Raw genomic sequence first — 25,013 nt, forward strand, 5'->3', positions numbered from 1 at the left:
TCACCCCCCTTTTAAGATCAGTTTTGTTGCCTTGCAGCCCAAAATTATGACACACAGTTTTTCTTTTATCCAGCTGTATTTACTTGCAATTTATAAAATCCAAGTGAAAGATAGAACACCATCATGTCAGAAGAAAATACAATTCAAAAACCGAATCCATGAGTTGGAAAAAGGATCACCCCCCTCCTTGTGAACTCAATCAGGTGTAGCTAATCACCTTCTCAATGGCACACAGTCATTTGACTTTCAGCTGTGATCATTTTGATTAGCACAGCATGAAGAGTGCTTTCCTGGAGTATTTCAGTCCCTGATAGTGCAACTGAAGGAAACAATAAACTATAGGTGGCAAGGCACTGTAAAAAGATCTCTGGGATAAATTTGTGGGCAGGCACAAGTCAGGCGATGGATACAAAAAAATTTCAAAGGCATAGAAACATAGAATGTGTCAGCAGATAAGAACCATTTGGCCCATTTAGTCTGCCCAATATATCTGAATCCTATGAATAGTCCCTGGCCCTATCTTATATGAAGGATAGCCTTATGCCTATCCCATGCATGCTTAAACTCCTTCACTGTATTTGCAGCTACCACTTCTGCAGGAAGGTTATTCCATGCATCCACTACTCTCTCAGTAAAGTAATACTTCCTCATATTACTTTTAAACCTTTGCCCCTCTAATTTAAAACTGTGTCCTCTTGTGGTCGTTTTTCTTCTTTTAAATATGCTCTCCTCCTTTACGGAGTTGATTCCCTTTTTGTATTTAAAAGTTTCTATCATATCCCCTCCGTCTCTTCTTTCTTCCAAGCTATACATGTTAAGGTCCTTTAACCTTTCCCTGGTAAGTTTTTTTTTTTTTTTCCTAGGCTTTATCAATGCCTAGAAGAACAGTGAAATCTATAATTAATAAGTGGAAGGTATTTGGTACAACACAGATCCTGCCTTGATAAGGAGGTCGCTCTAAACTGGATAAAAGAGCCAGGAGGAAACTGGTCAGAGAGGCTACTAAGAGGCCCACAGCTACTCTGAAGCAGTTGCAGGAATTTATGACAGTGGTCATTGTGTGCATGTGACAACAATACCACATGTTCTCTGCAAATGTGGCTTGTATGGGAGGGTTGCAAGAAAAAAAGCCACTCCTCAAGAAAGGCTACATGCAATCACGACTGAGCTTTGCCAAAATGCACCTTGAAGACTCTTAAGACCACATAGAAAAAGGTGTTATGGTCAGATGAGACTAAAATTGAATTATTTGACATCAACATTAAATTATGTCTGGCTTGAATCAATACAGCTCACCATCCAAATAACACCATTCCTACAGTAAAGCATGGCGGTGGTTATATCCTGTTATGGGTTTGTTTCTCTGTTGCGGGGACTGGAGCACTTGTCAGGATAGAAGGGAAAATGGATAGGACAAAATACCATCAAATTTTTGAGGGCAATCTACTGCCCTCTGCCAGAAATTTTTCAATGGGAAGAAACTTTACTTTCCAACATAACAATGAGCCAAAGCACAGCAAAAATTACCGCACAATGGTTGATGGCGAAAAAGGTGAATGTCCTTGCATGGCCTAGTCAGTGCCCAGACTCAATTGAAAATGTGTGGAATGACTTGAAGACTGCAGTCCACCAGCGATTTACCATCAAATTTAACTGAACTTGAGCAGTTCTGCAAAGAAAAGTGGGCAAATATTGATGTGTATAGTAGAGACATATTCCAACAGACTAAAGGCTGTAATTAAAGCAAAAGGTTGTTCAACAAAATACTAACACAAGGGGGGGATCCTTTTTTCCAACTCAGTAATTCTGTTTTTGATACTTTTTTATATTTTTTTGTGACATGGTGTTATATCTTTCACTTGGATGTTATAAGCTGCACAGCTGGATAAAACAAAAACTGCGTCTCTTCATTTCAGGCTGCAAAGCAATGAAATTTCACTATTTTAAAGGGTAGTGATTCTTTTCTACACCCACTCAGTTAGAAACCTTTAGCCCTTTCAGGACTGCGAGTAGATTTTCTCATTAACTATGTGCACCTTATAATTTCTGCTTTTTATCATAAAATTTAAACATGCATAAGTATATTGTATGCATTACATATAGTGTACCAGTACTCACATGCTGTAACCAAAAGCTATGGTCCCTGACAAAGATTCATGACCTGATGTCATTCGCTTCCAGCTTCCTATTACTTTTATTTTTATATAAAAATGATCCCCTAAAAATGCTTTGTCCATAACAATTGTCAAGAGTATGCATGTTTGGAATAAGCTTGCAGGCAGTAGAGGGTGGCTACATTAATTCCCCATGGTCCTGCTGTGTGTAGGAATATAGCTCCCAAGATAAACTATGGGACTTGTAGTGTGCATATAGCAGGGCACATGATGAGAACTAATGGGCACTGCTGACTCCAAATGTACAGAAGTTAAAGCGGAAGTACAGCCTAATACCTTAAATTTTCCCCTGCAATAATGTAAGCTGAGTTCAGCCTTGTGTGTCAAGAGCAGCAAGTGGGTGTGGTTACTGAAAGCCAGTGACATCACTTCAGGCAGGGTCACTGTTCCGGTGTAGCCAGTGGGCATATACAGGAGGAGCTGATCATAGGTTCCCGCCCAGTGTTCTATCGTCGGTAAGGGTCATTGCACATCCTAATTCATGGGAAAATTAAGAAATAAAAAAAGATACATCCACACGGGGGTGGGGGGGCACATATACAGTATAGCTGTGCTGGGCTTTGAGTGAAGACTACCATAGAAGGAAGCTGGACACGGGGGGTATAGTCAGTGTAGCTAGAAGTGCTCTGGGGTCTCAGCTCACAGTCCTACAATGATCATAGTACAGGCAACCACACGAAGTCTACGTTTCAACTAGTGCGACTAATCAATGGCACCTGTTCCCATTTATGCGGCTTTGAAAATCAGCGACCTTGAAAAGGTACCTGCACTGCTTTGATGCAACTTTGTTCCAGAGAGTAAAGTTGGATCAAAGTCGCACCCTAAATCACAATAGTGGAAAAGTAGACTAAAGCTCTGGTTCCATGCAGGGGTGTCCAAACTATGGCCCTCCAGCTGTTCAGGAACTACAATTCCCATCATGCCTAGTTGTCTGTGAATGTCAAACATTTACAATGCCTCATGGGAATTGTAGTTCCTGAACAGCTGGAGGGCCATAGTTTGGACACCCCTAAAGGTAGTGACTTATGTGACTTTGGACACACAAAGTCGTATGACAAGTCACAGCCCGTTGATTTCAGTGGCACCCGTTCCCATATATGCAACTTTGAAAATCAGCGACTTTGAAAAGTTACCTCCACTACTTTGATGCAACTTTGATCCAGAGAGTGTAAAGTTGGATCAAAGCTGCACTCCAAAGTGACACTCTAGTGGACACGTTTCCACTAGTGCGACTCTTAAGTTATGCAATTTAGAGTATAAATTTGAGTGCAGCTTTGATCCAACTTTACACTCTCTGGATCAAAGGTGAATCAAAGTAGTGCAGGCACCTTTTCAAAGCCGCTGATTTTCAAAGTGGCATAGATGGTAACGGGTGCCATTGAAATCAATGGGCTGTGACTTCTCATGCGACTTTGTGTCCACAGTCGTACTCTCTCTCTTGCTCTTTCTCTCTCTCTCAATGAATGGCAATGAAGACAGGAGGAGATTATGGTGAAGGATAGGAAGGGGTGGGGCTGGGCAGGTCTAGGCATGCCTGTCTAAGGGCTCTTTCACACGGGCGTTCCGATCAGATCCGCCTGTCAGTTTTTTAAGCGGATCTGATCGAATGCCCCATTCAGGCCTATGGAGCAGCGGATGTCAGCGGAGTCATGTCCGCTGACACCCGATGCCATCCGCATCCGATCCTGTCCGTGAAATCCGGACCGATGGAAACCCTATTTCTCTTACGTCCTCCGACAGTCGCCGCCTCTTCATATTCGTCACATATGGGGTATTAGACTTTGCTCCGAAGGAGTAGCTAGGCAACAGAATATGTTAACAATAAAGCTTTAACATATCCCACCCTCAAGGGGTGGTCCCCTCAGTCAATACCCTCCTACTTCCTGCAACCATATCTCAGTTTTAATGTCTAGCTTGTCAGGAGTGGCTGGCTCTCTCTGTGCTGGGACTTTCTGTCCCAGACTCTTTCTTCTTTTTAATATTTTGTTTGAGTTTTTCTCTCTACCTTTAATTAGCTGTTATTTTGTCAGCGTTAGTTAGTTCTTCGGACAAAGAGGATCATGCGGACTGGGTCTCGGGCTGATCCCCCTGGTCGCAGGTCGTGGGTCAGTGGCTTCCCAGTCTGCCATCGAGCGTTCAGCCAGGTAACGCTCCTGGCATAGTGAACGACCCATCCCTGTTCGGTGCAGGGATGATTGGTGAGGTGGCTACCTCACTGGACGCTGTGCGGTTTCTTAACCCCCATTTTGTGCGTCTTGAATTGCGACTCTCCCTGCCTCATGTGCAGCGGCTTGTTCGCCTGTGCGGGTCCCCCACGCCATGTGAGGTAAGTGTATTTATGTGGGGACCTGTCTGTCTGGGGGGGTGTCAGTCTGGGACTGTGTAACCTGCCTCTATTCACACTGCTTGTCTCCCTATCTCTCGGCTGCATGCTGTGGGCTGCAAGGGGGGGGGGGGGGGGGAGCTGTATGACACTGTGTGTGTCAGACTGGTCAGTGTGAGAAGCTGTGTGCTGTGGGGCATGTTTTTTTTGGCATGTTTGGGCATATACAGCGATCGCTGCGGCGATCTGACATGTATTCTTATATTGGAATGTAATGTGTGTTTTAATGCACTGTGGAGCGGCGGTTTCGGTGCCAAACGACGCCATTTTGCCTACACCCGCTCCGGCCGCATGGTTTACATGCATGGCGGCCATTTTCTTGTAGCCTCCATAGGCTTACATAGAGCGCCCTGGCAGCATCACTTCCTCTTTCCAGGAACACCGATCGAGGCAGCAGCAGCGGCGAGGGTCTCCTCAGGTTTTATCCTTCTGTTCTTGCTATCCATTGCCTGTGTTCAGTTTGCATATTCCCTGTGGGGGTCTCATTGTGCTTGAGTGTGGTGCGGTGGGCTGCGCTTGCCGCGCTTGCTTAAAAGGGGCAGTTAACCCTTGGTTGTCTGGCATTGCAGGGGCAATGGATTCTCAGGAGGGCAAATTTCCTACAGTATTGGTGGAAAGCCAGGGGACCGCTGTTTCCCCCCCAGGGGGGGATTTAGCCACTATTGTGGCTGGCCTTGCTGCTCAGGTGCAAATGCTGGTGGCTGCTCAATCTACTAAAAGGCCCAGAGTTGCTCTTTCCTCTGATTCTGAGGGTGAAGGTGATGGGGCTGTCCTGGCAGGGGCCTCCTTATCGGGGTCCCGCTCCTCTCTTGATCTAGTGGGGTCTGAGGTGGAGGCTGAAGTTGAGGGGGTTGATAATTCTCCCCCTGGCTCGCCTGAAGAGCTTGCAATCATGGATGAGTTGATTGCTTCCATTAAGCAAACGCTGCGTTTGCAGGACGAAGTGTGTCCCCCCGCTGCCTTGGCGGCTTATGGGACGCAGAGAAAACGCAGGACGCCGCAGGTTTTTCCCTGCAATGCTGATTTTCAGCGCGCTGTTAAGGATCAATGGCGCGATCTGCGCAAACCTTTTGCGGTACCAAGTAAATTCAAGCTGCGTTATCCTTTTTCGCCTGCCACTGATGAAAGGTGGTGTGTGCCTCCACCAGTGGATCATGCAATTGCGGTTTGAACAAAGCCACTGCGATTCCTGCAGAGGGTTCCCCTGTTTTCCGTGATGCCACGGATAGGAGACTGGAGTCTCTTGCCCGTCATACTTATTCTGTTACGGGTTCTATGCTTAAGGCTCTGTTTGCTTCTCTCATGGCGGCCCAGGCGATCGCAAGTTGGACGCAGATGCTTAGGCGCGTCCTAGTGGCCGACTCGGCCTCGCCGGCGACCCTGGATATGGTGGATCAGATCCACCAGGGTGTCATGTATCTGTGTGATGCGGACCTGGACCTGATTCCGTTGGCTGCACGTGTGCACAGCGTGGCGGTGTTGTCTCGCCGCCTGGTTTGGTTAAAATGTTGGTCGGTGGACCAATCTTCACGTAAGACCTTAGCCAATCTGCCTTATGATGGGTCTCGCCTTTTTGGGGAGTCCCTGGATGTGTTGATTAAGGGGATCACCGGGGGTAAGAGCACTCTCTTGCCCCATTTCCCCAAGGCTAAGGGGGCTTCTGGGAAGAAGCATGCTAATTTTCGGCCCCCTCAGGGGTCCTTTCGTGCCTTTCGGCCGCACTACAAGGGCAAACCGTTCAAAGGTCAAGGCTCTCAGAAGAAGCCCTGGTCTGGGAAACAGAAGTCCGGCCAATCCGGACCTACAGCCCATAACAGTTCGGCCTGAAGGGGCGCCCTCACCCAGTTTTGGGGTGGGGGGACGCTTGCTCGGTTTTCTTCAGCCCTGGTTGGCCCGTGTGCGGGACAGATGGGTTCTGGAAATCGTTCGATCTGGTTACAAGATCGAGTTTCTCTCTCGGCCGGAGAGCAGATTTTTTCCCTCAAATCTTCAACTGTCTCCAGAGCGCTTGCGGGACCTGCACCTGGCGGTGCGGGACCTGAGGGCTCAGGGAGTGGTGGTTCCGGTGCCTCATCGGGACAGGTTTCGGGGGTTTTATTCCAACCTGTTCACCGTGCCCAGAAAGGAGGGCAAGGTTCGTCCGATTCTGGACTTGAAGGCTCTGAACCGCTCTGTGCGGGTTCGCAAGTTCCGCATGGAATCCCTGCGGTCGGTGGTGGCTGCCCTGGTTCCGGGGGAATTCATGGCCTCCATCGATTTGAAGGATGCGTACCTTCACATCCCCATATTCGAGGGTCATCAGAGGTACCTTCGATTTGCCATTGCGGAGGATCACTACCAGTTCGTGGCGTTGCCCTTTGGTCTCGCCTCGGCTCCGCGGGTCTTCACCAAGGTGCTTGCACCGGTTCTGGCATTATTGAGGGCCCAGGGCGTTTCTGTCCTGGGGTATCTGGACGACATTCTGGTTCGGTCTGCGACCAGCCAGGGTCTGGAGGAGGACCTGTCTGTCACAATGCAAACTCTGCAGGAGTTTGGTTGGACGATAAATTTTCCAAAGTCGACACTGAGTCCGTCGGTTCGTCTCCCCTATCTGGGAATGATACTGGACTCGGTGCAGGCGAAGGTCTTCCTGCCGGAAGACAAACTCAGGACTCTCCGGGAGGAAGTCAGGTCCCTCAGGGACGTTCTGAACTCGTCTCTGCGGACGTGTATGAGATGTCTGGGATTGATGGTCTCGGCCTTCGAGGCGATTCCTTTCGCACAGTTTCACACGCGGGGTCTCCAAGCGGAGATCCTGTCCAGGTGGGACGGGCGACCTCAATCTCTGGATCTTCAAATCTCGTTGAGTCTTCGCACCAGGGAAAACCTTCTGTGGTGGCTCCAGTCCCCGTTGGTGTCCGGGGGCAAGTCGTTTCGTCCGATCTCGTGGACGGTAATCACCACGGATGCCAGCCTGTCGGGCTGGGGTGGAGTTCTGGGCGTTCTGTCCGCTCAGGGGACTTGGTCGGAGGGGGAGTCTTCCCTTCCGATCAACATTCTGGAATTGCGTGCGATAAGTCTCTGTCGTAATCGCTGGACGGACCGGCTGCAGGGTTGCCCGGTTCGGGTGCAGACGGACAATGCCACGGCGGTGGCCTACATCAACCACCAAGGGGGCACCAGGAGTGCCCGAGCGGCTCGAGAAGTGGCCGACATTCTGTCTTGGGCCGAGACTCATGTCCCGGCGATAACGGCGGTTCACATTCCGGGAGTGGAGAACTGGCAGGCGGACTATCTGAGTCGCCAGACCCTGGATCAGGGGGAATGGTCTCTCCATCCGGCTGTCTTCCAGACGTTGTGCGCGAAGTGGGGTCTTCCAGATGTGGACCTGTTCGCGTCTCGCCTCAACAACAAGGTGAAGAGGTTCGTGGCAAGGACGCGCGACCCTCGGGCAGACGCGTCGGACGCGTTAGTGGCCCCGTGGCATCAGTACAGGCTGATGTACGCGTTTCCACCGATTCAGTTGCTGTCCAGGTTCCTTCGCAGGTTACACTCGGAACGCAACACGGTGATTCTTGTGGCACCGGACTGGCCTCGCCGGTCCTGGTACGCAGACCTCGTGAATCTGGCGGTCGACGCCCCGTGGCGTCTGCCTCTTCGAGACGATCTACTGTCTCAAGGACCGATTATACCATCCTGCTTTACAGTCGCTGGCTTTGACGGCCTGGCTGTTGAGACCGAGGTCCTGAAGGAGAGGGGTCTCTCTCCGGAGGTCGTTCATACTTTAATCAACGCGAGGAAGTCTTCCTCGGGGAAGGTTTATTACCGTACTTGGAAGGCCTATTTTGCCTGGTGTGAGTCCAGGGGGTTTTCACCCCGCACGTACTCGGTGTCCCGTGTGCTGTCTTTCCTTCAAACGGGTGTTGATCAGCGTTTGGCGCTGGCTACGATAAAGGGTCAGGTGTCTGCTCTGGCCGTTCTGTTTCAACGTCCCGTGGCTTCCAACCCATTGGTTGGCACCTTTGTTCAGGGTGTGCGGCATCTGGTTCCCCCGAGGCGGGATCCTCTGCCCCCTTGGGACTTGAATCTCGTTCTATCTGTGTTACAACGTGCTCCTTTTGAACAGATCAGGGAGATCTCGTTGTCTATGTTGTCCAAAAAGGTCGCCTTTTTGGTGGCGATCACTTCGGCTCGCAGAGTGTCGGAGCTGGCGGCTTTGTCCTGCAAGTCTCCGTACCTGGTTATTCATTTGGATAAGGTGGTCTTGCGACCTAATCCTTCTTTTCTGCCGAAACGAGTTTCGGAATTCCATCTTAATGAGGATATTGTCTTGCCTTCGTTGTGCACGAAGCCTAAACATCCAAAGGAGGTGAGATTGCACTCTCTGGATGTTGTTCGGGCGATAAGGGTTTACCTTAAATTGACTGAGTCTTTTTGAAAGACGGACTCCTTGTTTGTTCTTCCAGAGGGTCCTCGGAAGGGCATGGCGGCTTCGGCCTCTACCATCGCCAAATGGATCAGGCAGACCATTGAACAGGCCTATGCTTTGCAGGGGAAGGTTCCCCCTGTGCCTGTGAAGGCGCACTCTACTAGATCTCTGAGTACGTCTTGGGCCTGTCGTCATGGGGCTTCTGTAGCCCAGGTGTGTAAGGCGGCGACTTGGTCGACCGTGCACACTTTCACAAAATTCTACAAAGTAGATGTTCAGGCATCGGCGGATGCTTCCTTTGGCCGCAAGGTTCTTAGTGCGGCTGTTCCCTAGGGTCCCTTGTTGGGGACTCCTGGCTGTTGGGATAAGTTTTGTATCCCCTGGTTTTTTTTCTTTTCCTGGGTTGTTGCTCCTGTTGAGCACTTGTTTTTTGCTGTTGCCCAGCTGGTTTCCTTCCTTTGGTAAGGTTCCTTCTTTGATGCGGAGACTGCGTTGCCTTTCGGCGCGGATGCGTTTCCCACCCCTCATGTTTGCACTGCTTTGGGACGTCCCCATATGTGACGAATATGAAGAGGCGGCGACTGTCGGAGGACGTAAGAGAAAACGGAATTTTTGTAAAATCTTACCTGTAAAATTCCTTTCTCTGAGTCCTCCGACAGTCGCTGCCCCCGCCCCTCTTTTGGGGTTTGATTGTATACTCTACTGCTATTCCACTAAAACTGAGATATGGTTGCAGGAAGTAGGAGGGTATTGACTGAGGGGACCACCCCTTGAGGGTGGGATATGTTAAAGCTTTATTGTTAACATATTCTGTTGCCTAGCTACTCCTTCGGAGAAAAGTCTAATACCCCATATGTGACGAATATGAAGAGGCGGCGACTGTCGGAGGACTCAGAGAAAGGAATTTTACAAAAATTCCGTTTTTCCATCCGTCCAGGGGATTGGATGGGATCGGACAAGCGGTCCGCTCTCATCCGATTCCCCATAGCAAGCAGCCGGAGCTGTGACACCTCCCTCTCCGCACTGCAAGCGGAGACGGAAATGTCATCCGCCGGCTCAGTGGGGATCGGCGGATCTATCCCCGCTGAGCAGCACGGATCCGCCTACGGAGGCGGACCGTGTGAAAGAGCCCTAAGAAAGAACAACCTTTTCAGGAAGTGTAAGACAGCTTAGCAAATTCAGATAAAGGGAGATAGCGTTGTCGGCGAAGAACAGAAAGAAGCTGTTTGTCTAGTTTAGAGAAGACTTTCTAAGCTACACAAGCAGCTAGCCAGAAAATGAATTCTATCAAAGATAAAGATATTTTACATACTATAAATAAGAAAAATGTAATTTTTTACTGGAGTTTACCTTTAAGTGAAGGAGAGGTTCGGGAGATCGCGAAGAACATAACAGGGAGGCAGAAAAACGGTAGTAAACAGTTTCATGAAAAATTGATTACAGGGCCATTAAGTAGTGCATGCATATAAATTATTTTTGATGAACAAGGATTTCAATTTTTTTTTTGTCCGATGTCTTTGCCTAGGAAGATGCGGTCATTTCCACAGTGATCAGACTGCAATCTATTAGGCCCATTTCACACACTCCGTCCGTCGGACGGATTCCGTTTTTTTCAGCGGGGGATCGAGCCGCCGATCCCCCGCTGAGCAGGAGGATGACAGCTGTGTGCGACTGTGTGCATCTCTTTGGGGGAAATCGCATGGGGGAAATCTGATTCCATCCAATCCGCTGGACGGATGGAAAATAGGGTTTCCATCCGTCCAGATTTGACCGCTGGCCATCCGATGCCCCATAGGAATGCATGGGGGGACCGTTCAGATCCGCCAAAAAAACGGACAGGTGGATCTGAACGGTCCGCCTGTGTGAAAGGGGCCTTAATCTTGTGGCTGATCTGTGTCAGGCATTTGTTTGACTGCACAGGCGCAGATATTTGTTGTATTATCTCTGATCCAGCATTTTAGTCCAGCAAGTGGATGTTGACTCCAGATGATGCCTAGCAAGATGGAAGTATAAGCCTACACTGTGATGTCAAGCAGGCTTGTTCCCAAGCTGCGCTCTTTGTCCTTTTCCACACAGAGCGTGGCTTGGCCCTGCAGCTCCCCTCTCTCCCCCTCTCTCTCTCTCTCTCTCTCTCTCTCTCTCTCTCTCCTTCCTCATCGGCTCACTGGCTGTAAATGACAATGGCAGGAGCCAGTGCCTCCCGCTGCTGTGTGAGCCCATGAAGCAAAAGATCTGGGAGAGCCGCTGCTCTCTTGCATATTGCTGGATCGAGATGGGGTTCAGGTAAGTATAAGAGGGCTGTGGGGGAGCTGCATCCAGAAGGTTTTTACCTTTTTGGAGCTGGAGACAGGCGCTTGCTATCAAGGTAGCCCTCTCCTTACTAGCTGCAGTGTCAGTCGGCTGTGCGCCAAGGGTGTACTTTGTCCCATCATAAAGTAAATTGTGTAAAAAAAAAAAAAAAAAATTGATTTTTAATTAAAATAGTTTGTGTTTTACTTTAATGTAGTTTCTTAATAATCACAGTAAAGATGAATTTTTTTTTTTTTATATTTTTTTTATTTTTGCAGATAAAAAGCGAGATCCTCCAAATGGTAAGCTACAATAATGTACACTTTTTTTTTTTTTTTAAACCAGTATGTGCTTTAAAGCCCAATGAAATTTTCAGATTTAATCAACTATAAATACATTCTAGATGCATATAAACCTGGAGTATGCTGAGTCTAAGACCAGCCATACACCGTTCGAGTCTCGGCTGGTTTGACAGGAATGGACAGAGATTCGTACTGGTAATGCTGCGGCAGGCTGAATGTACCAAGTTAATCGAGCAACTTGGGTAACAATCAGCCCGCTGGATTTTCTTACGCTTATTGCTAGCAGCTACTATATCTGCTAGAAATAATCAGCCCTCTCCTAGTGGGGACGGCTCCCCCCTGTCGGGAGCAAATAATTGCCTGGAAGGAGGAATTCACCTGTCAGCACTCTGTGTTGATGGGTGAATCGTGCAAACTTCTTCAAAGAAATTTGAACCGTGTATGGCCTGCTTAAGGCCTTGTTCACACTTGTTCAAAATTCTGACGCTGAAAAGACATGCATATAACCTTAATGCACGTTGTTCAGCACATTTGACAACCATTTTTTTTTTTTTCAAATATAACTTTATTGATGCACAGAGAGGGGTACAGCAGGATGAAACAATTACACTCAAAAAGTACAAACAGAGGAAACCAAGCAGTCGTACATAATATACAGACTTAGGCCTCCACACTCCCAGAAACGAGCGGGTGGATATTATGGTGAAAGTATGTTTACTACAGTAAGTACTTGTTCAGAAGAAAAGTCAGCAAAGCAAATCGCCAGGCTTCCCTTACCACCCAGTGCACGCCTCTCCTTTTGACAAGCATTTTAACGCGTTTAAAAAACATGCCTCAAACACCCTATATGCGTTTGGCGTGCACTAAAAGCATGTTAAAAACTCATCCTACAGGCCTGGTTTTCTTTCTGTTCGCAAGAGTTAACACCTTGCAAATGTGTACTAGCAGGTTGATGGCGTGTTACCATAGATTTGAATGGAAGGAGCCGAGATGCTTGAACTCCTTGCAAGCTCAACATGTAGCTTCATTTTGTTAAGCGCAGCGACACAAACGCTTCATGTTTTGATAATGTAAACTGCTGTGTGCTGTCCATATTAATTGCATACTTAAAAATTCACCTCAATCCCCTGCTTAATGCCAGTGTGAACAAGGCCTAAAAATCAGTCCCAGCCTGACTATACAGAAAGTCCCTAGCCGGCATGCTGCAGGGAAGGACCTTACCTCTGTGTGAAAGCAGCAATCTCTCTGCAGAGATCTGAAACTGTTAGAACGTTTGTTTTTTCTGAATGTTTCTCCCTTTGCACAAAACAGTAATTGAACAAAATTAAAAAAGTGTTTAAACCTAACTATGAGCCCTGGTTCACACAAGTGCGGCTTTGAAATTGCACTACTTCACAGCGATTTCAAAGCCACAGATCAGTGTGATTTGCACCTCCGATTTCATTGTGGCTTGACACTTGGTTTAACAGAAGATCTTGCAAGTCCCAATGAAATCAGGGAAAAAGTAGTGCAGGGACCTTTTCCAAAGTTACTGCGACATGAATCGCGGCAATGTAAAACTGTTCCATTACTGGCAACGGGGTGCGACTTGTCATGCGATTTGGAACTGTTGCATTTGGAAAAAAATTGCATGACAAATCTCACCAGTGTGGACGAGGGCTAAAAGACACAAAAACACTCAGCTTATAGGATTTATTGCCAAAGTTTAATTGAACAAGCAAAAGTTAGAAGCTGATTGGCGACAATGGACAACTGCACCAGTTTCTGGGTTCTCCAGTTTTAGTAAATCTCCCCCAGTGTGTTAGCCGATAGTAGTTGCCTGCTATAAGCTGAAGGGGAAGAGCCATGCCACACTCTGAAAGAATCCCGTCAATATTGTCGGAACACACCCCACTACCTGGCTGACAGCTGGCTCTGCCTTTCAGGATGTAGTTGAGGGACAGAGCCAGTCATGCCTACCCTCTCCAGCCCAGTGCTCCAGTGAGAGAACCAACTAAACCTGGCCATACATTATACGATTCTCTTGTTTAATTTCCTTAATATTTAAAATGGTTTTAAAGTCAGAAGGTTATTTATTTTTTTTTATCTTAATGCATTCTACAATCACTTTAATTTTAACTATGTAGTACAAGGGCCTCCCTGATTGCATACAAATTGAAAGTGTTTAGGTCTGACCTCATATTATATTGTTTTGGTAAATCTGAAGGGAAATTGAATAGGAAAATTGTATAATGTATGGCCAGCTTCAGGAATCAGCAGATGTGATCACTCAGTCCTTGGTCCTAGAGCTGGCATGGGACAGCTGCACATGGACACTGATGCTGCAGATGGAGGTAAGTTAGTCCTTTTTCAAAGACCACACTTCTCCTTTTAAATGATTTTATTGTAATTGTGTTGCTTTGCAAAGTATTTTATATTTTGGCAATTTTACATTTTTAGGGCCAAGTCTGCCTATGGCAACTGTTGATATCAAAAACCCTGAAATTACGAACAGATACAGCGTACAAATGAATAACATTCCCTATACTAAGGAGAAGAAAAAAGGGAAACCTAAGAAGAAGAGGCTCACTAAAGCAGACATTGGAACACCCAGCAATTTCCAGTAAGTAAATGCAAATATAGATGTAGTGGCTGCATTGGATTTTTTTTTTTCCTCCTTTGTCACCTGGTGATCTGGCCAGTAACACCATCTGTATTAGTGCCCCCACTCTAGAACAAGGACAACATTGTCAATCTCAGAAGGGGGGAATGTTAGATATACTAGGGGATTTAGATGTACTAACAAATTGACGTTGAACTCCAGGTAACCCTTTCTAAGCAGTTACGACAAATAGGGTTTTTTTTCCATAATAAAAGTATTACATAAAAAGTGATCTTTGTAAGCACCCATACGGTAGTAAATGGCTATAGTAACCTTGCAACTGCTGCATCTGCAAGGCAGCTTATTCTTTTTAAAAAATACTTACTGGTCAGATCGCATAGTAAAAAAAAAAAGCTAATGCAACCATTCCATCTAAGAATTGGTAAGCTGCAATATAATAAATATTTGCCTTTGGGGTTAACACCACTTTAAAGTTTATTTTCTGAAATTAGCTCTGGTAATTAAGGGAAAATTCCCCCGCTCTAACATATTGGTATGGGAATCCGCTAACCAGAAACATTCATGCTGAACCTTAATAAACAAATCTAGGCTGTTGCTTTCTCTCCTTAAAAACTGAAACACTAAGTTTACTGTGTGTACAAGGTAAGTGTCACCTGATTTGCACAGAAAAGCCACTAATGGTTCAGCAGGTGCTGCTAATATTGATCAGAAATGTGAAATTAAATCAAAATAACTAATGTACCAGACAATTTAAGTGGAATTAAACCCCAAAGCAAACCTTTTATTCTATTGCAGCTTACCAATTTTTAGATGTGGCGGCTGCATTTTTTTTCTCTTTTGGTTTTCTTTCCTTTATTTTCATCTGGTGATCCAACCAAGCAAGTCTGTTATTTTTCAACAGAACACCTTCCCACCTGGCCTTTAGCAGAATGACAGCCGGGCGGTGGCTTTACCAGTCTGAGTGGACGTCATGGCATCCACTCAGAAAGCACTGCTCGCGCGATCTGTCACCAGCTGTGTCCCATGGAATATCAACTGCAAATATTGGCTCTTTGCATAAACTTAATGTAATTGTCAATAAAAGCCTTTGACACTTATGAGATGCTTGTATTTTAGTATACTATAGTAGCATCTGACAAAAAGATCTAAAAACACTGAAGCAGCAGATTTTGTGAAAATTTATATTTGTGTCATTCTCAATTTTTGGCCACGGCTGTATTGTTAGATGCTTTTACTAGAGGAAGCAATGGATTTTATTCCCTGCTTTGTGGGGATAGAAAATCTATTACTTCCCCGATGACAGGACAGTGCTCTTTCTTGTTTACATAAGTAGACCTCTGTCCTGTGTAAATTCATGACAATCAGCGGAACGCGGTAATCAAATTTTGCTGTGTTTAATCACAGCATGGCTCCCCCTACCTGGAAGTGTCAGATCCCGTACTAGGTATGTGATCTGGTGCAGCCGAAGCGCCTTGCAAACCATATAGATGTGTTTATATGGTCAGCAAGCGGTTAGAGCAGGTTTAGACCAGTTTACATGTGTTTAGACCCTTTTTGAGTTTGATCAGATTCTGGAGGCACAGAATTCAGCAGCAATTCATGTTTTTCATAGCAGATGCTGATCATCCCATCACAGACAATTGTAGCTGCTGCAAATATGATAAAAAGTTCCTTGTGTAACATGGTTCTTACAGCGGGCAATTCACAAAATATACCCAATTTTGATTCATTATGCATGGATTAAAAATGGTCATGCAGTTGTTTAAATTCAGCTAGAAAGAGGTGTATTATTGAGATTGTAATCCATTATCGCTAAAGAAAAAAAGCCGTGCATCTTTTTAGTAGGCCTCATTTACATGTGCATTTGGGGCTGACAAAATTTCCCTGTCCCATTCAAAGCAGTGAGCAGCTGACAGTGCCAGCAGCTGTTGGCATGTAATCAGACATGCAGTGATTACTTGTGTATGATCTGTCTTAAGCCCCGTACACACGTACCGATTGTCGGCCGAACGATCGGCCGTCTTTTGTCCGGTGCTGTCCTGTCGGTTGAAAAGAGCTAAAGACTGCACACGAATTTTGTCGGCCAACAACAGCCGACTGCAGAAGTGATGTCATGTGATGGTTAACTTTCCGTGTGTTTTTTCTTCTCTGAGCATGCCCAGTCTTGCTCATCTGCTGTTTGTCGGCCGAATTCTGTACTGACTGAGGAACAATCGGCTGTTCTGGTGTTGGCCAACAAAAATTTTATAGCATGCACACCAGATTCTGTTTGGCCAAAAAGTCGCAGTCGGTTGTCGGAAGCATCGTACTAACAAGCCGAAAATCAGCCGATCGGTCAGTGGCCGAATATTTACGGCCGACAATCGCTACGTGTGTACGGGCCTTTAGACAGAGTCTGCGTCCAGGGCCGATCATCTACAGGTAATTGCTGCATTTATGATTACATATAAATGACCACGAATGGCTGCCGACAATGCCATTCCTGTTCTTGCTTTGAATGAGGATTTCCGCTGGCAGCGTGAAATTGTGCTCCCCAAACTAACGTGTGAATGAAGCCTAAATCTACCCCTCCCCGACATTTAAATAGTAGTGTATACTGCATGCTTGTTATGTTTTTAGATTTTACTTCATATGGTTATTTTTTATCTCTTTAGGCACATTGGACATGTGGGCTGGGATCCAAACACTGGGTTTGATGTAAGTTTCAATGGGAATCTGAATTCAAATGTTTTTCAGTAATACATATGCTGAACTGTTTTGTTGTGTAAAATACGTGATTGAACTATTAAACTATTTAATTTTCTATCTTTATGTTCTATATTGCTGTATTTAAGTGCCACCTTGTGGTCAAGAGTAAAACATTTCAATGAAGCCACATGGACATGGAAATCGTTTTCTGTCTGTTCCTTTGCACTTTAAAAAGCAGAAGCATCGTTTTCCTTGTGGCAAATTAAATTCAGTACAATGTTTAGGCACTATGGCCTTTATTCAGATTTGTGTATTTGACAAGTTTATTGAACATCTATATTGTATTTCAACATTTAATATTTTTTTTTTTTATTTAAAGGTAAACAATTTGGATCCAGAATTGAAAAAACTGTTTGACTTGTGTGGTATCTCTGAAGCTCAACTTAAGGATAAGGAAACTTCAAAGGTCATTTATGACTTCATTGAAAAAACAGGAGGCGTTGAAGCTGTAAAAAATGAGCTGCGCAGACAGGGTAAGTTTCATCTGGAATTGCCCTCATCTTATAATTGAATGAATTGCTACTTCTAAACGGGTTGTGAGCATTAAGTCACCTGAAAGATTGAAATACAAATTTACTTCAGCTTATACTTTTTCACATTGGGTGTTTGTGTGTATGTATGTGTATGTATTTATGTATGTGTGTGTATATATATATATATATATTGTGTGTGTATCCCAGTCTTAGTCCGCAGGGTTCAATATTTAGTTGGCCCATCTTTCTTAGCATTAACCGCTTCAACTCTGCTGGCAAGGCTGTCCACAAGGTTTGGGAGTGCGTCTGTGGGAATGTTTGACCATTCTTCCCCATCCGCATTTGTGAGGTCAGGCTCTGATGTTGGAGAGAATGCCTGGCTCACAATCTGCGCTCTAATTCATCCCAAAGGTGTTCATTCGGATTGAGGTCAGGACTCTGTGCAGGCCAGTCAAGTTCCTCCACCCCAAACTCGCTCATCCATGTCTTTATGGACCTTGCTTTGTGCACGGGTCCAAATCATTTGTTGAAGGGGGATATGGTGTGGGGTTGTTTTTCAGGGGTTGGGCTTGGCCCCTTAGTTCCAGGGAAGGGAACTCTTAAGGCGTCAGCATACCAAGATATTTTGGACGATTTCATGCTCCCAACTTTGTGGGAACAGTTTGGGGTTGGTCCTTCCTGCTACAACATAACTGTGTACCAGTGCACAAAGCAAGGTCCATAAAGACATAGATAAGCATGTTTGGGGTGGAAGAACTTGTCTAGTCTGCACAGAGTCCTGACCTCAGCCTAATAGAACACCTTTGGGATAAACTGGAGTGCAGATTGCAAGCTAGACCTTTTTGTCCACATCAGTGCCTGACCTCACAAACGCGCTTCTGGAAGAATGGTCAAACATTCCCATAGACACACTCCTAAACCTTGTGGACAGCCTTCCCAGAAGAGTTGATGCTGTTACGGCTGCAAAGGGTGGGCCAACTTAATATTGAACTCTACAGACTAAGACTGGGATGTCATTAAAGTTCATGTGCGTGTAAAGGCAGGCGTCACAATTCGTTTGGCAATACTGTGTATATATGTTATATTATACATATTTTGAATTCTTTCATACCAAGAACTTCCATAGCAAAAGCACTCGGATTTCTTTCATTCTAGTGGCTTTTGCAGGTATTGGAACTGAGCAAAATTCATTACTTTTGGCCTAATTTTTTTAGGATTTCTTTCTTTTTTTCTTTTTTTTTTTAACCTCCCTGGCGGTATGATTCTTTTGGATTTTAGGTGCTGAAAGCAGTACCATTATTTTGCATGTAATTCTTGTGAATGAGCAGCCCAAACCAACTGTATACATTTATTATATATATATATATATATATGTGTGTATACATACATACACACACATATATATATATATATATATATATATATATATGTATATGTGTGTGTGTGTGTATGTATACATATATATATATATGTGTATACAGTTGGTCTGCGCGTTCACAAGAAATATATATATATATATATATATATATATATTTACATAAAAAGTACAGTAAAACTGCAGGAAAGGGCACTGGGGGGCAATGTAATGTGATTTTATTTTGAACGGTATCAGTGTGTTTGGTGTGTTTTACATTCGAATTTGCCGCCGGTTCCACCCCCTGGCGGACGTCACGTCGCCGGAGACGGAAGCCGGGGCTCGCAGACGATTGGGAGGAAGCTCCGCCGCCGCATTCCGCTCGCAGTCTTCGCTGGATCCCGGAGAAAAGGTAAGTAAAACCTTTTCCAGCATCCAGCGATCTTCCTAGTGCTACCCCGAGTGTGACTCGGGGTTACCGCTTTTTTTTCTAAAATCTTACCCCGAGTCACACTCGGGAATACCGCTAGGAAGGTTAAGTCACATGCTTTCTATTTTTGCACTTGGAACTATTTGACTTTGCTTTCATGAACCAAGTTCTAATATAAATAGACTAATGTATGGAGTGCTCACATTTGTTCTATAGGTCCTCCACGCTGGATTGGTATGTATGGGACTTTGCATAAAGTGTGAGAAAGTTAAATGCATGGTTTGTGTTGTGATTTTTTTTTTTTTTTTTTAGTCTAAATAGGTTTAACCAGTTCTGGCCCGCCCTGTAGCAGATTTACTGCTACAGAGTGGCCCTCCTGTGCAGAGTAATGCGTTTATATACGGTATTCTGTACATTCGCCTATAGGGGAGGGGGGGTGGCTTTTGCTGTGGGTTTATTACAGCAGAAGCCAATCTGCAGGTGCCGGACACTGGATGTCCACCAGCATCCGCCGATCGTCAGTAAGACACACACAACAGAGATCTCTGCCTATGTAAACAAGGCAGATCTCTGTGCTGATGGGGGAAGGGATGGATTTTGTGTATTAGGGAATAAAATCTATCTCTTTCCTTGGTAAAAACAGCACACACAAACACTGGCTAGACACACAGTTAACACTTTGATTGCCCTAGATGTTTAACCCCTCTCCAGCCAGTGTCATTAGTACAGTAAGAGTGCATATTTTTTGCACCGATCACTGTATTAGTGTCACTGGTTCCCACAAGTGTCAGTGTCCTATTGTCAGTTGTAATATTGCAGTCCCACTATAGGACGCTGATTGCTGCCAATACTAGTAAATAAATAAAATAAACATGTCTGTTATACGTGCCATAGTTTGTAGAAGCTTTAGTGTTTGCGTAAAGCAATAAATATACACTTACTGGGGGGTTTTTTTTTCACCCAAAACCTGTAACCGAACACATATTGGCCTAAATTTATGAAGGAATTAGATTTTTTTTTTTAACTTGGATATATTTATATAGCCGAAAGTAAAAACAAAATATATATATATATATATATATATATATATAGATAGATAGAGATATATATACAAAAAAAAAAGCGCTATTTGTGGGGAAAAAAATGGCATACATTTTATTTGGGTACAGCATTGCATGACCGTGCAATTGTCTGTAAAGTATCATAAAAAAATTGCCTGGTCATGAAGGGGGGAGTAAAGCTTCCAGAGGTCAAGTGGTTAAAAATGTATTCTGTAGGTCATCCTATCAAATTGAGCTACGTTGCCAAGATATGTTTAGTGTCCATCATTGTGACTTCTAGCATGTACTTTGTGACTTCTTGCATGTTCTTTCTAACCACAAGTCCTTGTACAAAAATGTAAAACCTGCTTAAGTCGGCCAACAATAATGGCAAAGGTTTTATAAGCACTGCTAAAATAATGTAAAATAATGTACAGCTCCCCCTTGTGGTAAGAGTTTCACTCCTGTGTTGAGTAACACGTGTTACATTTCTTTTACTTATTCACTACCAGGGTTAAAACACCACATGAAAAAAGAATTTACATTTCAAGTAGCAAAATCAAAATTATGAACACATTGCGAAGTTGAACAATAAGGAGTTGATTTTCAGTTACTAGCATGTGTTGACTGTAGATTTGGTGTGTCTGTTAGCTCTTTGATTTTTGGGAGCAACCTGGGGTACTTAACAATTTTTTGTAGCCGATTTGTAACCAAATTGCAGGTTTTGCTGGTCATTAAACCTGAAATGAATAAATCTATCTGAGGGAGCAGTATAATATTGGTAGTATATGTGACATTGTATACTGTGCTTACAAAGAGGAACCAATATAATAAACAAGCTCACCCCTTATGTCACAGATATACAGTGTTCAAATTTACTACAGATTATTTGCCACCTCAGTAATCTAGTCTCAATGCAAACTCTGTGTTGTGAACTTCAAAGGAGTCACTTCCGTTTTTTGAATTTCGATCTAAAAATGGTCGTCTTTTTGGGCATTCTCACCCCTTCCTTCCCAAACCAATTTTTAGCTTTCAGTGCTCTCGCACTTTGAAGGACAATTACCCAGTCATGCAAATTAACTTTTAATCATTTTGTTCACACAAATGGAGCTTTTTTTTTTTTTTTGGTGGCATTTATTCACCACTGTGTTTATTTTTTTTTTTGTGATATAAGCGAAGAAATAGCGGGAATTTTGAAAAAAAAAAAAAAGCAATATTCCTCTTTCGTTCATTGATGGACACAGCTCTATATCTTCTTGACCGATAGGGTTGTGCTGCTTTACACAGGAGGAGGACACTAGGCGGGAAAAAAATTTGACCAAGCCTATTGGGCAGTCCCAGGGGGTATACTCCCACTTCCTGCTATTGGACTTATTTTTTTTTTTTTTTGTCAAGTTAGGAGTAAGGACCTAGTTCCTTGCTGGGATCTCTGCTCCTAGCATTTTTTCCTTTTTAAACAATTATTTATTTTTATTATTTTCTGTTTATGTGAGAACTACAATCAATTCTGTTCCTGTGAGAACTACAATCAACTGCTGGACTGGGCAACGGACTGGAAATTATTGATTGACCGGTATCAATTTTTTACCACCGATACCGATATTTTAGTCATCGGATATTGGTATCGGCCGATATTTTCGGACATTAAATTATTATTTTTTTTTTTTCTACTCAAAGTTGTCAATTTATAAGATATTTCTAACCCATAGCATGTACATAGCAAAAATTACACTCCAAAATACATTCTGCTACTTGCCTGGAGTATGGCGATACCACGTGTGAGAGTTTTCCACAGCCTGGCCACATACAGAGGCCCAACATCCAGGTAGCACCTTCAGGCATTCTAGGAGCATAAATTTCACATTTCATTTTCCGAGTACCTGCATTTTTGAAGGCCCTGGATAATTTTTTAGCCATGTGAACAGATGTGCGCTGATGATTCTTGGGACAGATGTGTGACAGATGATCACTGGGACAGATGTGACCGGTGTTTTCACTGTTGGGGACACTTTTTTGGGGACACTAGCTGGGTGATCAGTGAGTAAAAAGCAGTAAAAGTGCGGTAAACTCACTGATCCCCGGCTGGCAGCACAGATCCTCTCTCCTTCTGCTTACTGACCGGCTCTGTGTGAGGAGAAGCAGAGCCATTCGCTGCTACAATGGCTAGGTTTACATTTACACACTTCTGTCATGTGATCAGGAGGGCCAATCACAGAGCCCTCCTGCTGAGTGGGGTTGCGCTGTGTCTGGGGGACACAGGCACTCCGGGATCGTGCAGTTGTGCGATCTCCCTCCTTCTGAAGGACGTTCAGGAACGTCCACTCAGGAGGAAGCGCCCACCCGGCCGTATGTGTGCAGTGGCCGGGTGGGAGGAGGTTAATCCTTTTGTTTAGGTCATAATTCACTAAAATGGAATTCCATTTTGAAAAGCAGATAACCAGAATTTTAGAGGGTTTTTTTAAAAAATATAGCAAAGCAAGTGTACCAATTCCAGCAGAAAATAAACCTGTGTTATTACCTAATTAGATTACACTTTGACAAATAAAATTGTTCCAGTGGTTTCCATACATTTTTATAATGGGTTAACGATCGTTTAAATAATTTGCTCAGTATAGATATGTCAAATAAAAGTGTTGTGTGTTTTTGTTGTGTCTGAGAAATAAAGAACATTCCTACATCTGTAATAGGAAAATATTTACTATATTAATAAATAATGCTTTTTATTTTTTTTTTTTTTTTAGCTCCACCTCCACCACCACCTTCAAGGGGCGGCCCCCCACCTCCTCCATTACATAGCTCAGGGCCTCCACCACCCCCTCCACCAGCAAGAGGGGGCATCGGTAAACCACCACCACCTCCTTCCAGAGCTCCTACAGCTGCACCCCCACCTCCTCCACCTCTTCGACCTGGGACAGCAGGACCGCCACCTCCTCCACCTAACAGAGTGCATCCTCCGTCACTCCCAGGTCACTCTTCATCTGCACCTTCTAGTCCTCCACCCCCTCCTCCTCCTCCAGTGCCAGGATTCGGGGCACCTGCCCCACCTCCTCCCCCACCCCCACCAGGTCCTCCACCTCCTCCTGGTCCTCCACCTCTACCTGGATCTGCTGCAGACAGTGACCAACAGATTGCAACTCCTAGTGGCGGCAAATCAGCTCTACTAGAGCAAATTAGGGGAGGAGCACAACTAAAGAAAGTAGACAATAAAGAAAATCGACCTGTGTCTTCCACTGGACGAGACGCTCTTCTAGACCAAATACGACAGGGTATTGCGTTAAAGTCTGTAAGTATCCACTGTGAATGATTCAGTAAATGGCAAAAAGTAGAGGTAGACTTATGTTTTAAGCAATCCCTTCCTAAAGGGAACGTATAGTGGCAGTCTTTCTTTTTTTAAGACTTAAAAGAATGAGATGCATATTAATATTTTTCATTCCTATTTGGAATCAGCAAATAGAGTTGTATGTTTCTCTATACATGTACTACAACCGGTACCTGCTTGTATTGCAGTTTGTCTGCAAATCAAACCGGTATTTTAACTTGATTATCTTTTGCATTATTTGCTGATTTTCTATGAACATTTTCCAGAGACAAGAGGAAGCTGATGCTGCAGCACCTTCAACTCCCACAGCCCCTACAGGAATAGTGGGCGCTCTGATGGAAGTGATGCAGAAGAGGAGTAAGGCCATTCATTCTTCAGGTACTGAGGGGGTTTTTTTTTTCCCTTTTCAATTACACGTGGTCTACCGGTGTCAAACTGGCTGCCCTCCAGCTGTTGCAGATCTACAAGTCCCATGATGCATTGCAAGGCTGACCATTAGAAGCATGGCTCACATGGACAGAGACATGATTGGACTTGTAGTTCTGCGCAGTTTGACACCTCTAAATTACATGGTTACAAAATTAAATGCATCATCAACATAGAAGTGTTCAACTGATGAGATTGCATTACAAACTGGAAATCTGCATCCTAAGTTGCACACATGATGGATGGGGGTTATTTATTAATTTGTGATTGTTTTTTGAAATAACTCTGACTCATGCACCAGGGTTGCTATTATGTAACACGTATTCACTTTAAATAGAAACTCCCCTTATGGTTTATTGTCTCCAAAATTATAGGTTTTTGGTTGAGCTGTGTTGCACTGTGAAATTGCATAACACAGGAAAGATATTTAAACCACCTATGTGTTTTTATAGAAGGATAATATACACATAAATACATTTTGCAGAATTCTGTAAATCTGATATAACACAATGCTTTACTATAAACAGACCTCAATTTAGAACATATAAGTGAAGGTGACTTTCATGGAACATTCATTCTTTGGTCGTGAATGAATCGCTGTTATTTGAAACACATTTACGTAGAAGAATTTCTTTCAGGGAATGTTATATACTTTATTAATATTCTCCTGTGTTTCCAAAGTACTTGAGTTTGCTATAGTTGAAAAATGCAACGTGGGTTACTGTTCTTTCTGTAAGCATTAATATTAAGGGCTCATGCACACTGCAGCTAAAAAAAAGCTGTTTTTATAGGCATTTGAACTTTTATTTCTCTGCCTAAAAGCTTGAAGAAACCTGTGCTTTTTTGTGCTCTTTCACGTGTTTTAATTGCGCTTTTGTGAGCATAAGCTGTTTTTTTTTTTTTTTACAAATCCTCCACTCAGCTCATTTTCCATCTGTGTTGCGCTTTTTCACACGTTTTGTGTGTGCTTGGGCGTGTCTTCACTCTAAGGCTCCTCTCAAAAATGCGAGGTTGGGATTTTTTTCTGCCTGTAAACTCCTAGAAAAACCATGGACATGCATGGAC

At 44.3% G+C, this 25,013-nt stretch overlaps 1 protein-coding gene across 2 annotated transcripts in view; it reads left to right on the forward strand.

The window, feature by feature from the left end:
* Window positions 1-25,013, forward strand: part of WASL (WASP like actin nucleation promoting factor) — a 107,471-nt gene that overhangs the window by 72,319 nt on the left and 10,139 nt on the right. Inside the window, exons 5-11 of one of the 2 annotated variants that reach the window (XM_082255655.1) lie at window positions 11,533-11,556; window positions 13,996-14,158; window positions 16,813-16,855; window positions 17,226-17,379; window positions 19,380-19,397; window positions 22,945-23,486; window positions 23,789-23,900. In XM_082255655.1, the coding sequence (XP_082111781.1) occupies window positions 11,533-11,556; window positions 13,996-14,158; window positions 16,813-16,855; window positions 17,226-17,379; window positions 19,380-19,397; window positions 22,945-23,486; window positions 23,789-23,900 (1,056 nt within the window). The remainder of the gene's footprint in view (window positions 1-11,532; window positions 11,557-13,995; window positions 14,159-16,812; window positions 16,856-17,225; window positions 17,380-19,379; window positions 19,398-22,944; window positions 23,487-23,788; window positions 23,901-25,013) is intronic. The other variant, XM_082255656.1, reaches the window with a different exon arrangement.

Source organism: Pelophylax lessonae (genome assembly GCF_965119305.1).
Source record: "Pelophylax lessonae genome assembly, chromosome: 4".
NCBI lineage: Eukaryota > Metazoa > Chordata > Amphibia > Anura > Ranidae > Pelophylax > Pelophylax lessonae.